General features: G+C 52.5%; 2 protein-coding genes across 4 annotated transcripts in view; both read left to right on the forward strand.

Moving 5' to 3' along the window:
- The window catches only part of CORO2A (coronin 2A), a 50,496-nt gene extending 38,055 nt beyond the window's left edge, over positions 1 to 12,441 (forward strand). For all 3 annotated transcript variants that reach the window (XM_066367583.1, XM_066367581.1, XM_066367584.1), the window contains 9 exons: positions 1,548 to 1,697; positions 2,999 to 3,178; positions 3,808 to 3,924; positions 5,023 to 5,127; positions 5,893 to 5,989; positions 6,724 to 6,836; positions 7,178 to 7,268; positions 8,194 to 8,468; positions 9,484 to 12,441. In XM_066367583.1, coding sequence (XP_066223680.1) covers positions 1,548 to 1,697; positions 2,999 to 3,178; positions 3,808 to 3,924; positions 5,023 to 5,127; positions 5,893 to 5,989; positions 6,724 to 6,836; positions 7,178 to 7,268; positions 8,194 to 8,468; positions 9,484 to 9,615 — 1,260 coding nt within the window. In that variant the 3' untranslated portion in view covers positions 9,616 to 12,441. The remainder of the gene's footprint in view (positions 1 to 1,547; positions 1,698 to 2,998; positions 3,179 to 3,807; positions 3,925 to 5,022; positions 5,128 to 5,892; positions 5,990 to 6,723; positions 6,837 to 7,177; positions 7,269 to 8,193; positions 8,469 to 9,483) is intronic.
- A 1,970-nt stretch (positions 12,442 to 14,411) lies between these two features.
- TRIM14 (tripartite motif containing 14) overlaps positions 14,412 to 15,636 on the forward strand; it is a 29,669-nt gene continuing 28,444 nt past the window's right edge. The window contains exon 1 of the mRNA XM_066367602.1: positions 14,412 to 14,677. Coding sequence (XP_066223699.1) covers positions 14,465 to 14,677 — 213 coding nt within the window. The 5' untranslated portion in view covers positions 14,412 to 14,464. The remainder of the gene's footprint in view (positions 14,678 to 15,636) is intronic.

Here is a 15,636-nt window from a genome sequence, read left to right on the forward strand (position 1 = left end):
CAAAAGGAGCGGGATTGGGGCAGAGGGAGATGGAATGGTGTCGGTGCTCAGCGCTGCTGCTCCTGACCCCCTTCATCCTTCATGAGGGGAGGTTACTGTTTGGGGCGGGGCTGGTTTAGATTCGGGTCTCCTGGAACTAGGGGCATGACTCCTCACTATGGGTCTCAGTTCCCCCACCTATAAAATGGGCATAATAGCTCCCAACAGCCTAGTGAAGATCCAGTGAGATTCATAGTCTAGTGGGAAATCCCATCTTTGGGGGGAACTATAAAATGCTATGAGGGTCATTGTTATTGTGGCCAGAAAATATTGTGCCACTTGATCTCACAGTCAGTAGGCTAGCAAATTTTAAAAGAATAGGCATGGGAAACAAAAATGCATATGGATACCAAAACTATTCCTAAAGCTTCACTTTCACCAACTCTTTTGAGTTCCTATCCTGTACCAGGGACCTTAATCCCTGCCCCCACAATGTTCAGTGTTATTTACTTATCATTTATTCGGTGCCACTTCTAAAACATGGTGGGTCTGGCTTAAAACAAAAAGACACAGATGTGATCTGGTGATTTAAATTAGGAAAAAAGTCATAGTTACCATTTATTGTGAGCCCACTGTGTTCCTGACTCTCATTATACATATTTCACTCAGTCTTTCCTTCCCAGCAATGGGGAAGTCGAGCATCTGAGAGGTTCAGCTACTTGCCCGATGTCACACAGTTTGTAGAGGCAGAGCCAGACTTCAAACTGAGGTCTGAGATCAGAGCCCAGTCTCTTTCCACTGAGTTATGCCAGTTCCCTGAAGGGCTGTAGCCACAGATAGAAGAAGTGGGGAAATAATACCAGAAACGTTGGCATTGGAGGGTTGCAGCTGCTGAACCTTAGGTGTAGCTCAGAGCTGCCTGGCAGCCAAGGCAAAAGAGAAACGGAACGTGTTACAGAACCCTCACTGTCTGGTAAAGGAAACACACCAGTTCACCAGGGCAAGCAGGTAGAAAGTTCTAAGGGCACTGGTGTCGGTTTCCATGGAGGGGATGCTGAGGAACATTAAAGGGGTTCCAGAGATTGTGTTGGCTGGCCCCCTAGTGCCCTGAGGGTTCAGCACGAACCCTTCCTCCTGGCATCCATGGCTCCACCGGGGCCTCTGAGACAAGGGGCAGGGGGAGAGCACTGTTCTTCGGGGGATACCCTATGCTGGGAGACAGATTTTCTCTGACGCCCAGCCAGGGAGTCAGGCCCATGGCGCACCTACTACCCACCACCTCAGGTTGTTAGGATGGCACCGGTTACCAAGGGGCAGATTGGGCGGTACCAGGAGGCAGATTGGGAGGCCTGGACTCATCCCTGGTCAGTGCCAGCCCCTGCATGGGCTGGAGGACCTTGGCAAAGCCCTTGTCCCTCTGAGGTGCCCCAGCTGCTCCTCTACTGAGTGAGAGGTGGACACAGAGAGAACTCCCCAGCCCTTCTGTTGGGCACTGCCAGGTCTTCGGGTAGCAGGGGTGCCGAGGTGGCCCTGGCTAACACTCCCCTGGGCCATGTATCCCCTGACAGATTAAGATCTGGAACATCCCCAAGCAGCTGCTGACAAGGAACCTCACGACCTACAGCAAGGAGCTGGTGGGCCACTCCCGCCGAGTGGGCCTGGTGGAGTGGCACCCCACGGCCACCGGCATCCTCTTCAGTGCGGGCTACGACTACAAGGTGGGTCTGTGGATTAGCGTCCGGGGGCTGCCTAACAAGCCACCAAACTGAGCGGCTTGAGACAATAGAAATTTATTCTTGTACAGTTCTGAAGACTAGAAGTCCTAAATCAAGGTGTTAGGAGGGCCATGCTTCCTCCAAAGTCTCTAGGGAAGAAGGCTGTGTGATTCTTCTAGATTCTGGGGGCTCCAGGCATTCCTTGGCTTATGGATACATCACAACTGTCTTCCTTGTCACATGGCCTTTTCTTCTGTGTGTCTATGTGACCTCTCCTCTTCTTATAAGGATACCAGACATGCCTGACCTGTGGTGGCGCAGTAGATAATGTGTCAACCTGGAACGCTGAGGTTGCCAGTTTGAAACCCCAGGCTTACCTGGTCAAGGCACATACGAGGAGCAACTATGAGTTGATGCTTTTCTCTCCTCCCCATTCCCTAGCCTTGCTCTCTTTAAAAAAAAAGGATTATAACTAATTGCATAAGCAAAGACTCTATGTCCAAATAAGGTCACATACAGAGGTTCTTGGTAGACGTAAGTTTGGGGGAACACTATTCAACCCATTAGTCTGCCTGGAGGGGCTGGGCTGGGCCCTGGGGGTTGGGAAAATCCATGGTATGGGAGACTGAGACTCTATTCTGACCCATCTCTGACTCGCAGTGTGACCCGGGAAAGCCCCTTGTCTTCTCTGAGCCTCAGTTTCTCAATCTGTACACATATGGGGTTGGTGTGACCATAGCTGTGGCTTTTCAGTTCTGCCCTGCACAACTCTATCAGGCTTTACTGAGCCCCTCGGGGCGGGGAGGGCCGCTTTCCCGCTGGATCAGAAGGGCTCTTTTATCTGTCTGTGGAGGGTGACTGCGGGGCTACTGCTGGGCGTTGAGCAGGTTATTCTGTGCACAACTCCAGAGGGCACTGTTCACGTCATGGATTGGGGAACGGGTTGTCCTGGAGCTGTGCAGTGCATGGTAGCCGTGTTTCTGTGTGAGGTGGAAACTGCTGTTCGAAACTGCCTGGACTCGCTGGTCCGCCAGGGTCCCCCCAGCATGGATGCTTTGTTGCCCCAAGGCAGATGGTGTTTTTTATTCTCACTACTAGACAGCCCGACTCCCGGCTTTCCCCGCCTACCACGTGGCAGCTTCAGCCGACAGATCCATCCTCCCACCTGAGGCCTCTTGGCCAGACTGCCATCTGTGGTTCCCTCCCGGGGATACCATGTTTCACTACAGCCTGGCCGGCGTGTGACTGTGGGGCCGGGGGGGCGGGGTGGCCACTGTGCTCAGAGCCCTCTCCCCGTGGTGCAGGTAATGGTCTGGAACCTGGAGACAAAGGAGTCTGTAATCATGAGCCCCGTGAAGACAATTGACTGTCACCAAGACGTGATCCTCTCTATGTCCTTCAACACCAATGGCAGCCTGCTGGCCACCACCTGTAAAGACCGCAAGATTCGGATTCTCGACCCCCGAGCAGGGTCCGTCCTCCAGGTCAGTGCTAGGCTGGAGGCTGGCTTGGGGTCAGAGGAGCAGGGAGTGGAGTGGAGACGGGGAGCCTTCTGATAACAGGGCAATAATGCTGTTCATTACAGTAATATAAGTTTTGGCCAAGCCTTCTCACATATTATCCCCATTTTTCAGATGAGAAAACTGAGGCTGAAGAGAGGCTAAAAGACTTGCCCACATTGAAAGCTGGGATTTGAACCTGGTCTAATGGCAAAGCTTGTTGGTGTGCCTCAGCTCTGTCAGGGGGCATAACGTGGGATTGGAGACCTCAGTGTACCACTATTGATCCATGTGACCTTAGGCAAACGATTTCAGGTGTCAGAAATCCTCTATTTCCTCATCTGCAGCAATGAGTTATTAGTCCTTCCTCTCAGAAGATTAGATGAGATCACCCAGGTGACAGAGCCCACCCATTCCCGTGCTTTGCATATAGTCGGTGCTCAGTAATCTTTGAACAAGAGCGTGAAACCGGGCAGAAGTTTGCCTCTTATAGCTCAGAAACAATAACTCTGGAAGGATTCTCCAGGCAGAATTGGGGTGAGGAAGGAAGGCATTCCAGGTGGGACAGCGGCATAAGCCAAGGCAAGGGAGTCCCTACTGGTGTGTCCCTGCAGGAAGCCAGCTACAAGGGGCACCGGGCCAACAAAGTGCTGTTTCTGGGGAACCTGAAGAAGCTACTGTCCACGGGCACATCCAGATGGAACAACCGGCAGATGGCCCTGTGGGACCAGGTGAGACTCCCACGCAACACCGCCGACATCCCTTCGCTGAGTTCTGGCTTCTTCATTCATTCATTCTTTCATTCACTCATTGATCGAATTTATTGATAAATAACAGGAAGATGCCAACAGCCTGATGGCATGAGCCCAGATCTTGTGCATCTTGTCATTTCAAGAGGGAGACTGGGCCCTGGCCGGTTGGCTCAGTGGTAGAGCGTCGGCCTGGCGTGCAGAAGTCCCGGGTTTGATTCCCGGCCAGGGCACACAGGAGAAGCGCCCATCTGCTTCTCCACCCCTCCCCCTCTCCTTCCTCTCTGTCTCTCTCTTCCCCTCCCGCAGCCAAGGCTCCACTGGAGCAAAGATGGCCCGGGCGCTGGGGATGGCTCCTTGGCCTCTGCCCCAGGCGCTAGAGTGGCTCTGGTCGCGACAGAGCGACGCCCCGGAGGGGCAGAGCATCGCCCCCTGGTGGGCAGAGCGTCACCCCCTGGTGGGCGTGCCGGGTGGATCCCGGTCGGGCGCATGCGGGAGTCTGTCTGACTGTCTCTCCCCGTTTCTAGCTTCAGAAAAATACAAAAAAATTAATAATAATAAAATAAAATAAATAAAAAATAAAAAAGAGGGAGACTGGTTAGGACAGGGGAGGGGAAGGACACAGGACTGCGTCTGGGACCAGGATCGGGTGGAAGGGAGAGAGGGCGTTCTGAGCAGACGGAACAGCTGGAGCAAAGGCTTGGCGTGAACTGCTGAGGCGTGTGTGCAGCAGGAGCCGATGTTTAAGGCGGGGCAGGGGTGGGGCGAAGGCCAGGCAAAGCAGTATTGGTTGTCCACAGTTTCAAAGACTGGCAGATCTCCTTCTTCATTTATCAGAATAAATGACAAAACAGGCGGCGGAGGGCTGAAGTGAGATCAGGTGTATAAGAAGTGACTTGTCAAAGGCTGGCAAAATAACAGGTGGCGGTATCTCTCACACACACTCACACACACACACACACACACACACACACACACTCTCTTCTAGAGCCCTACGGCAGGAATTCTTGGCTCAGAGCGCACCACTGAGGACCCCCCGTGAGTGACTCACAGGCCTTCCTGTTGTCCCTTTCCCTGCAGGACGACCTTTCGGTGCCCCTCACAGAGGAGGACCTGGACGGCTCCTCAGGCGTGCTGTTTCCCTTCTATGATGCGGACACCAACATGCTCTATGTGGTGGGAAAGGTCAGTCTGGCACAGGAGGAAGGGGGCCTTGTGGAATCCTGAGGCAGGAGGGAGAACTACCCTAAGCTCAGCCCCACTGGTGGCCAGACAGCAGCCTGGGGCCCTTGGAGTGCAAGGCAGGGACAAAGACAGGCAAGAGTCACTGGACTCTTCCCCCTGTGGTGAGCCCAGCCCTTCTCCCACCTTCCTGGCTCCCAGGAGCACCTGGGCCCAGAGCTTTAGAAGACCCTGAGCTGGTCCCTCCCCAACCGTGGGTCCAGATGAGGAGGGACCAGTTGGTGTGTCTCATCAGGGGCAACTTCAAATCTGGGCAGAGCAGGTCTTCACTGGGTAGGACCATCGTCTGTATTTGGCAGCCCTGACCTCAGCCCCCCATGCTAACAGCAGCACTCCCCCACACCCCTGCACTGCCGTCATGATGACAGTGACGCCCAGGAGTGCCCGGAGGTCAGACCCACTGGCTGGTCTTAGCACATGCCACTCTGACCTTTGTGTGCAGCTCTTGGACGGGGGTGGGGTTCCAGCCTGTGCCCCCAGGGCTTCTTCTGCCTTGTAAGTACCTGGGCTTTGGGTCATGGTTGGGGGAACTGAGTGTTAAATGAGGACCTTCCTACTGCTTTAATGACAGTTTCCTAGTGTTCCCTTGTGTGAGGTGGCTTTGCCAACTCTTTACCTGCTATAAACGCCACGTTTCTGCTGCGTGGCAGCGGGGTGCGGTGGAGGCTGGTGGGAACCACCTGTGAACCACACCCTCCTCCTCCGCAGGGAGACGGGAACATCCGCTACTATGAGGTGAGCGCCGAAAAGCCTCACTTGAACTACCTGACCGAATACCGCTCCAATCACCCACAGAAGGGGATCGGTGAGTGCGGGCACCGAGGCCGCTTGCCACCTGGGGAGACAGGGATGAGTCAGATTCGGGCCCCGCCCTGGAGGGGCTCACATTCAGGGTAGGAGATGGTGGTCAACAGTCTGACTCAATGGGAGCTCTAGTTAGGTGTGCGGGAGGTTCTCAGGGAGGCTTCCTGAAGGAGGCAACATTTGAGGAACAGAAAGAGGAGGCAGAGCACAGCATGGGGAGAGAATGAAGGTATTCTAGGCCAAGGGGACACAGTTAGACAGTAGCAGAGAGATGGGAGAGACTGACCAAACAGAGCCCCTATTTTCTCAGTGTGTTTGGGGATAAAAAACAAAACCAGACACAACCGTATGTTGTCTTTAAGAAACCACTAAAACATGAAGACCCAGCTATATTACAAGCAAAGAGATGGAGAAAGATGCACCATGCTAACAGTAAACAAAACTGAATAAGCTCTACTAAGAGTATCTGGGCCATGAGCTGTGGGAATGGCAATGGAGGGCCCAGAGCAAGAGCACACTTCCTGCAGAAGTTGATCTAAAATCATTTAAATTCCGCAAGGTGGGGACAGGGTCTGATAACTTCCACCCCATTTCCCCAGCACGGGGCCCGGCCCAGCCGAGGAGAGTGGTCTCTGTTTACACCCAGGTGCGCAGCCTGGCTTGGCCACTCACACCGGGCCCTGGGGCCCCAGCCCAGCTGGAACCGCTTAGCCCTTGTTGACCGTTCTTCTGCAGGTGTTATGCCAAAGAGAGGTCTCGATGTGTCCACCTGTGAGATCTTCCGCTTCTACAAACTGATTACAACCAAAAGCCTCATCGAGCCCATATCCATGATTGTGCCCCGGCGGGTAAGAGTGGTGGGGGGTGTGCAAGGGAACCCTTCCTGGAGAAGGCTGAGCCCGGAGCCCGGGGCCCGGCCCTGGGGCAGCGCCAGAGAGGCTGATGGCCCCTCCCATCAAGGGGAAGCCTTTCCTGTGGTCAGTGAGGCGTCAGTGAGCTAGGAGTCCTGACTTGTCCTCCCTTCTGCTCTTGAGTTGCCCTGTGACCTTGGGCATGACCCTTTGCTCTCTAGGCCTTGGTTTTCTCAACTCATCGGGGTTGGGGAGGGCCTGGACCCCCAGCTATCTAAGCGCCCCCCTGTGGGTGGCCTCCCCGACCCCAGCTCTTACTGTCCTGACTTCTCCTGCAGTCAGAATCCTACCAGGAGGACATCTACCCACCCACCGCGGGGGCCCAGCCCTCTCTGACGGCCAGGGAGTGGCTCAGTGGAATGGACAAAGGTAAGGAAAGCAGCGAGGAGGCTCGGGTGAATGTGGGGGAAATGGAGTGTCCTCTGGCCCAAGTAGCGGGGAGGGGTTGGACTGTATTTGTATTCCCCTGAAACCCCAGAGGACTGGTCCTTGACAGTCCCCAGGGGCTGGGATGGCCACATGGGGTCCAGGAAGGGAGGGACTTGTCCCAAGTGACTCAGAACAGTCCCTCCAAATCAGGGGATTTTGCTCCATGGAAAACTACTTTAAACTCTGGGCTGTGCACAGTGACCAGAGGGTCTCAGCCAGACACCCTTCCCCACGCTGCCACCCCCACCTCCACAAATACTCAAGAGACCCTCTCGGCAGCAGCCCCCACCCAGGCCCTCTGCCCACTGCCTGCCCTGACTCACCCTCCCTGTCCTGTCAACTTAAGGGCCAGCTCAGGGGAAAGTCGTGGGTGCTCCCTACCCGCACCCAGGTGCTGCTTCTGTGCTTGGGGTCTCCCTCCCCTTCTACCCACAAAGCCCTCTTAGGTATAACCCTTAGAGTAGACAGTCTCGCTCCTTTCAGGGCCTCAGTCTCCTCCCCCTCCTCCGTGATGCCTGCCTCCCAAGGGCGTTGGGAGAATTCATAACCTGGTAGATGGCAGAGTGCAGTGTGGGTGGCACTGTCCCTACAGAGCAAGGGCAAGGCTTCACTTGAGCTCTTGGTGTCTGGGGCGGGGCCACCGAGCTGCTCCTGCAAACCGGCCTCTTTAGATAGTCACACATATGAGACTGATTTGCACTGACCGCCCCAATCCGGGGGTTCATACTATCTGCATATGGCAGGATTTCCCACACGTTCTCTGTGTGTCTGCATTTCTGCATGCCCCCATGTGTCAGTCAGTGCCCCCCATGCCCATGTATTTATGGACACTCAGTCCTCACACAGCCCTTGGCTTCCCTCCCAGAGCCAGTCCTGGTGTCCCTTAGACCTGGCTCCGAGCTGCTGAGCCCTCGGCCTCAACCCCCAGAGAGACAGCTCTCCAACCCCACGGCCCCCGCCTCGTCCCATCTCCGGGGCCAGACAGGAAAGCTGGTTGCAGAAGATGGCCGGAGGCGCCTCTCTCTGCTGGAGGACAAGGCGCCAAGATGGCCGGCAGAACACAGGCTGGAGGAGAAGAAAGCCTGGCTCACAAACGGCTTTGACATCTTCGAATGCCCCCCACCAAAGACAGAGAACGAGGTGCGAATGGGGGTGGGTGGGCCTGCACTGGGGGTGGGAGAGTGGAGAGATGAGGGTGGGGAAAACAACCAGCTCTGTGGCCCAGCCTTGCTACTTAATTCACTTTGTTAATTTATTCAACAAATCGGCAGTGAGCACTGTCCGTAAGCCCAGATGGTGAGTTTACACAGATGGTGGAGAACCATCTGGAAAACGAGGAAGGTTTGACTCAATAGGTATTAAAATCCCTTCCAGTTCCGACACTGAGGAATGTTCTGTGCTTTCAGAGTCAACATTTGTTAAGTGGCTGCTGAGTGCCAGGCCCCGTGGTGGACACTGGTACATCATCCGAGTGAATTCTCTCAGCAGCCCTAGGAGTGAGTAGGTGGTGGCTGAAAACTCAAGGGCTGCTGTCTCACAGAGGGATTCCCACGCTGGCTCTGCTGAGCACTAACTGCACGACGCTGGCCCCAGGGGTTGTGTCTCTTCGCTTCAGTTCCTGTAGTGGTCTGCTCTAGTGGGGGTGCTAATAAAGTTGCGAGCATCTAGGGGGAGCACCCAACACCTAGTGCCGTTCTGTACAGCAGCAACAACAGCAGCTGTGATAATGCTGAAGTTAGCTTTCTGACCCCCATTCCCCAGAGGAGGAAGTGAAGGCTCAGAGAGGGTAAGTAACTTGCCTGAAGTCACACAGTTCAGTGGTAGTGAAAACTCCAAACTCCACAATCTCCAGACATCAGGGCCAAATATCCTTTCCTCTATCCCATGGGGGAATCTAAGGAAGCAAAAAAAAAAAAAAAAAGTCTGAAACATCAAAAGTCTTTGATTTTTATTTATTAGGTGAAGAAAACAAGGTTTTTTGTAGAAGATCTAAGCGGTGGTTGCCCCCTCAGGCCTCAACAGGTTCATTTAATTGCCTCCACCTTTCTAAGTCCAAAAGGGACCAGAATGTTTTAACCTTTCTGCTGGCGTCCTGCCCCCCCCCCCAACCCCAGGACTCCTGCGTGACTCTGCCCCCTGTTCTGTGCTTTCCCAGCTGCTGCAGATGTTCTACCGGCAACAGGAGGAGATCCGAAGACTCCGGGAGCTGCTGACCCAGCGGGAGGTTCAAGCCAAACAGTTGGAACTGGAGATCAAAAACTTGCGGATGAGTCCAGATTGGTTCTGAGCAGAGGCCTCTGCCTTCTCCGCCCTCAGGGACACCACTTGGCTCCATGGGGAGGTCCGGAACCACACCACAAGTCCCCCGAGAACAACCACTATTTCTATATTTTTTATCAGAAAATGAAACTCGGTCGCCGGAAGATTCCAGTGGGACATGGTGCCGTTTTTCTATTTGCCTTCTCAAAACAACAGTGTCTCCATTGACTCTTCGTAGATGATAACTTGCCTTCTGTTCAATTCTGTTTGTAAGGGTCCGTGACAAGCTTTAACTTCCCAAGGGAAGGAACATTGTAGAAAGTTAGAGCTAAGAGGACCTAGGAGGTGAACCTGCCGGTGATTTTTAAGTTGTGGCCTACAGAATAGGGAAAAGCTAAGGAGGGCTGTACCTCCCTCCCCCCACTCCAACCAGACAGCTCCCTTCTGTTTTAAATACTGGCTTCAATGGAATACCTAGTTTTGCTACTCAAAAAACATTTAGAAGTCTGAAAACCAATGATTTCCCAGCTTCCTCATTTTGCAGGTGGGGAAAATGATGAATTTCCCCAGAAAGTTCGTGGCAGGGTTGGTCTGAGCTCCTGGTCTCCTAGCTCCCGTCTTCCTGCTGTTTCAGGTCCGATTTATAGTTCTCAACCCACAGAGCAGGAATCCACTGGTTCTGGCCTCAGCCACACCCCTGACTTGAAATGACCTTAAGTCATTCCCTCTCTGGTCTCAGTTTTTCTATTTGTACAAAAGAGGCCCTGGAATCTGCCACCCAAGACCAAAAATGTTGGCCTTGACCTAAGGAAAACTACCTGTAGGGTGATGTCCTGGGTTTGCTGTTAGAACTCACGAGACGTTGGCAAAGGGGCAGAGAGAGTTTGACTTCAGAGGAAAATGTCAAGGTTCAACCCAATTCCAGATTACAGACAGGAGAGCAAAACCATCCTCTTTTCCGCCAGAATCAGCTGGATGTGGACAGACACTCTTGTGGGACACAGACGTCAGGGCGCTGCCCACGGCCACTGACAGCTACCGAAGCCTTCGGGTCACAGAGCCTTCCTCTGCCAGGATAACATAGGCAGATGTCAGTCCAAGGTGACAGTAGAGGCCCCCAGGAGGTAGGGAGCACCAGCACCAGCAGTTTGCCCGCAGAGCCCCCTGGCGGCCCAGCCATGAGGGCTCCTGAAGAAGGATGATTGTACGAGTCAAGGAAGCAAGACCACGTAGCCCTAAAGTTCCTCCCCAGCTTGAGTTTCTTCTGTGTCCCTCCTTTGTGAATCTGTGTCCTGAGCCCTTCTCTGAGATCTCTCTTTTTCAGTGGTCAGTACAGTGGCCTAGCTGGAGATAAGGAATACTGGAAGTTAATGTTTCTCCTTACCGAGGAGGGCAGACGATGAGTTCTGCCCGTTGCATAGGGCAATCCTGGAGCTAGAACGGGGACTGCAGGTCGCCTGGCCTGGTAGGTGTCAACCCAGGCTGTACCTTAGAATCCCCTTGGGAACATTCAGGAAGTACAAAAGCCAGGCCCAACCCTGGACCAGTTGAAGCTGAATCAGCAGACGAGGGCCTGGCCCTGTGTCTGTTTTATAAACTTCCCGGTGATTCTGCAATACAGTAAGGGTGGAGACCCACTGGGCTAGTCCATCTGAACTTACATACAGTAAAGATGAGGACAAGGAGCACCAGACCGGAGCTGGGACTCCAACTCTGTCCTCTAAGCCCTGGCTAGACGCTAAAATCGGGAAGCATTGTTTGAGCCCTCCACCAGGTCTCTGCCCACCCCCACCCGCTGTTCCAGACCAGGGGGCTCTGTGCCCCTGACTGTCCCTTCCCTTAGCCATGGCTATGTCCCCGTCTGCCTGCACATGCCAGAGACCCCAGTTGCTTGTCTTATCCTCCATTTATTTAGTCGCTGGGGCCCTGCCAAGCTTGCCAAAGACCAAATCCCAGGTGTTGTCAGGGAAGCAGAACTCCACTGGATGGGGCCCCTCTCCTGCCTCCTGTGTGGCCAGCACTTAACAGTTTACAAAGCCCTCCCACCTCCGCTCACTGACACTTCCTACTCTAAGGCGGGTCAGGCAGGCACGATTATCCTCCTGTTCAGGAGAGAAGACTTGCTTCAGAGAATAAACTTTCCTGCCCAAGGAACTGGCTACAAAGTGGTGGAGGCGGGGCTGGGTCTGGGGAGCTCCCGGGATGTCTCCTCAGCGTGGAGCCACCCCTTCCCAAACCGACCCCCCACCCCACAGGGACCCAGACCTCAGGCTTAGAAATAATACGAAGGCATCCATGAACAAACTTTTTCTTTCTTTTTTTTTTTTTTTTTTTACATCTAGAGTAAATTATTTAAATTATTTCACAGCAAGGGAGAGGGATAGGTAATTTTTATCCAATATTTTTTTAAGCCATTTTAAAAAATTTCTTTATTGTTTATGTTCTTGACTGATGGAAGTGGAACTTGCCCAGAATTTGCAGGCCAGGCCCTCACGCTCAGGGCAAGCAGGTGTGCACCGGTCTCTGCGCCATGCCCGGGAGCCCCCTGACTGTAGACTCAGGAACTTTCCGAGAATGAAGACAGCCCTGGGAGATGAGCTTCAGGGTGTACCCACCTCAGCGCTAGGGTGGTGGTTCTTCCTGGAACAACACTTGAGATTGTATCACAGTCGGAAGCAGGAAGTCAGAAATTGCTCTATGCTTTTCATATAAAACCGTGCCTGAAAGTTTGTTTTCATGTTGTTTCTGAAATTCCTTGTACCTTTGTAATAAATAAATAAATAAATAAGGGATCGTGCTATGGAAAGAATATAACAAAATAATAATAAACAGCATCTGCCTACATTTTAATACATGCCATTTTCCTTTTCTTGCTTTTTTTCACAAATAACAATTAAGTACCTACTTTTCCAGGCTGGGAAACAGGTCAGACAGAATTTGTCCCTGCCCTCTGAAGTGTTAAGTCATGGTTGGAGGAAATGGGAGGCCCAGGATAGGGGAAATGTAGGCTGCTTTGGGAGAAGCAAGGAAGGCTTTCTGGAGGAGGTGATATTTAGGCACAAACCTGAAAGATAAGTAGGAGTAAGCAGGGCAATGGGCATTTGGGGAAAATGTGTTCTAAGCAGAGAAAATTGCTTTTTTCTTTTCCTAGAAACAAGCCAAGGTTAGAGCACAGACAGGGCAGGGATTAAAGGTATGAAAAATTAAGAGCCTTGTAGGGGGGAGCTGAGACTCCTCCCCCCAGCTTTATTGAAGTATGATTGATAAAAATCATTTATATTGTTTTTTTTTTAACTTTCACAGTGTGGGGATTTAATATATGCATATCCTGTGAAATGATTCACACAAGTTAATTAACACAATTATCACCTCACATAGTTAACAACTGTGTGTGTGTGTTGAGAACCCTTGAGATCTATTCTTAACAAACTTTGAGTATACAATATAGCATAACTATGATCACCATGCTGTGTATTAAAGTTCCAGAATTTATACATCTTATATTGAGTTGGTACCTTTTCCCATGTTTCTACTCTTGCTGAGTTCAACCTTTTTTTTCTTTTTAGATTCCACACATATAAGTGATAACATATAGGTTTTGTCTTTCTCTGCCTGGCTTATTGCACTTCATATGTCTTCCAGGCTCATCCATGTCACAAATAGAAGGATTTCCATTCTCAAGTCTGAGTAACATTTCAGTGTATATAACGTATACCACGTCTTCTCTATCCATTCACCCGCTGAAGGACAATTTGTTTCTATATCTATATCCTGGTTACTGTGACTACAGGAGTGCAGCTATCTCTTCAAGATACTGACTTCATATTCTTCAGATGAATATCCAGAAGTGGGATTACTGAATCATATGGTAGTTCTATTTTTAATTTTTGGAGAACGCGCCATACTGTTGAGGCTGAGACTCCAACGTGGAGCAATTAGAGGGTCCAGGGTTTTTCTAACAGTTTTGAGAATGGTTATTTCTTCTGGGGAAAGGGCAAGAGACAATGAAGGGAAAATGAAAGTGTAGATACATGCATACTACCCTGAAAGGCCACAGCCACCTGGACTCATCCACCTGCCCGATTTTTTTAGCATGCCTGAAATAGCTTCCCTAAGGGGTGAGGGTGGGAGCGAGCCCACCTCCTTCCAGTTAGCTCATTAGGAGTGTGAAAATAAAGGGAACCCTCATTTAAAATGGAGTCCAGAGGCCAGAAGGGAGAGAGAGCCTTACCACTCAATACAGACCCCAATAAGCAGAATTGTCAATGCAAGTGGATACTACCTTACTATACTCCAACAGCTGGAAGATTTCCTTCTTGCCCAATAACCCAGCTGATGAGAAACTGTCACCACTCTGAACTGTCACTTTCCTTCATTGAACTCCAAAACAACCCTCCCAACTTCCTCCTTTTTCTCTACAAAATAACATTCTTCTCCTTTGTTTGTTGGACTTGCCTATGGTTTTGGCTATAGCTCGCTTGTCCCAAATTGCAATTCCTCTCCAAGTAAATCTATTTTGCTGCTAAAATAACTGGTGGTTTTGTTTTTAAGATATGCAGGAGCAAACCCCCATTCTGCTGTGGCCTCCCTCCTCCAGGCCAGCCACAAAGCCGGCTAGAATAGGCCTGAGCTTTCAGCACCAGCTCAACACTGCTGGGGGCAGGTGAGGCGGGAGAGCACCCTGCGGGTCAGGAGGGATGATGCAGCCACGGTCCCCCACCCCCACCCCAGCCCCAGCCGCGACGCCTGTCATCTTCCATCCCAGAGCTGGGCTGGCCCAAGCCGGGGGCCCCGCCCCACCGCCCCAGTTTCGATTCCCCACTAGCGCTTCTTCCTGCACCGCGGCAGCCCTGGCAGCCCGAAAACCGTGCGAGTGAATGGCGGGCGCGGCGCTAAATGGAACACCTGGGGGACCCGGCCCCGCGGAGTCCGAGGACGCGTGCTGCTACCGCTGTCCAGAGCACAGCGACCGCGTGGCAGAGCTCTTCTGTCGCCGCTGCCGGCGCTGCGTGTGCGCGCTTTGCCCGGTGCTGGGCACGCACCTGGGCCACCCGGTGGGCCTGGCTTCGGAAGAGGCGGCGCACGTGCAGGTGGGGTCGCTGGGACGAGCGGGGCGGGGGGTCGAGCCCCCGAGCAACATGCATATAAGAGGCGTGCCCAGGGTCCAACTGCCAGTTCCCGTTAGGGCCTAGAAACCTCAAGGCAGCCCGGCGGTCTTGTAGGTGGCCTACCTATTGTTCAGAATGAGAAATTAAGCCACCTCAGGACAAAAGGGAGCCAAAGTTAACAGTTAACCTGCAGAAGAGGTGGGTTTGGGAGTGCTATACCAAGCACTGGGAGCCTCAGCTGGTTCCCAGATGCCCTTGACCTGTCCACCATGGCGGGTCCACCACTCTGCTCTGGGGCTGGAAGAAAATCCGCCTTTTAACAAAAATTAAAATCCCTCTCTATTAGGAAACAGCCATGGTGCCTGGAAAGCTACACAAACACTGTATCTACGGGTTTTCTCTCCTGGAGCTCACAGGGAGGGACTGTGGACTGCCAGATTGCTCTGGGAGCAGCCTGAACTGTCACCTCTACCGTCCTCCCTCCGCCCTTCCCCCTCCACACACTCTTATTCCACAAGCCCAGCTGCCTGGTGGGAGCTAGGACAGCCATCTTATCGATAAGAAAAGGAAGGCTGTGGAGGCAGAGGCAGGCCTTTGAACCCAGGTCTTGACTAGATAGACTGGGTGCCACGGGATCCATTTCACCTGGAGCCCTCACCCTTGCTTAATTCAAATAGTGGCAGGGGCTCCGCACTCTTGTTCCAGCCCCGTGACCTACTTGTTCTATGGCTCTGCTCAAATACCTCCACCTCTCTGGGTAGGCAGGCCCACCTGGTCTCTAGCAGACATTGATTCTACCACTAACACCTGCAAAGTCTTCCATGATTAACCCAGCTCCACAATAAAGGATCTCTTTCCCTTGTACAACATGATTTAATTTGATCACATTGTTAATGACCTTGTAGCTCCAAGGTGAGAATGGGCCCTGTGAAGGCCAGTCC

The sequence above is a fragment of the Saccopteryx leptura genome, chromosome 2 (assembly GCF_036850995.1).
Source record: "Saccopteryx leptura isolate mSacLep1 chromosome 2, mSacLep1_pri_phased_curated, whole genome shotgun sequence".
Taxonomy (NCBI): domain Eukaryota; kingdom Metazoa; phylum Chordata; class Mammalia; order Chiroptera; family Emballonuridae; genus Saccopteryx; species Saccopteryx leptura.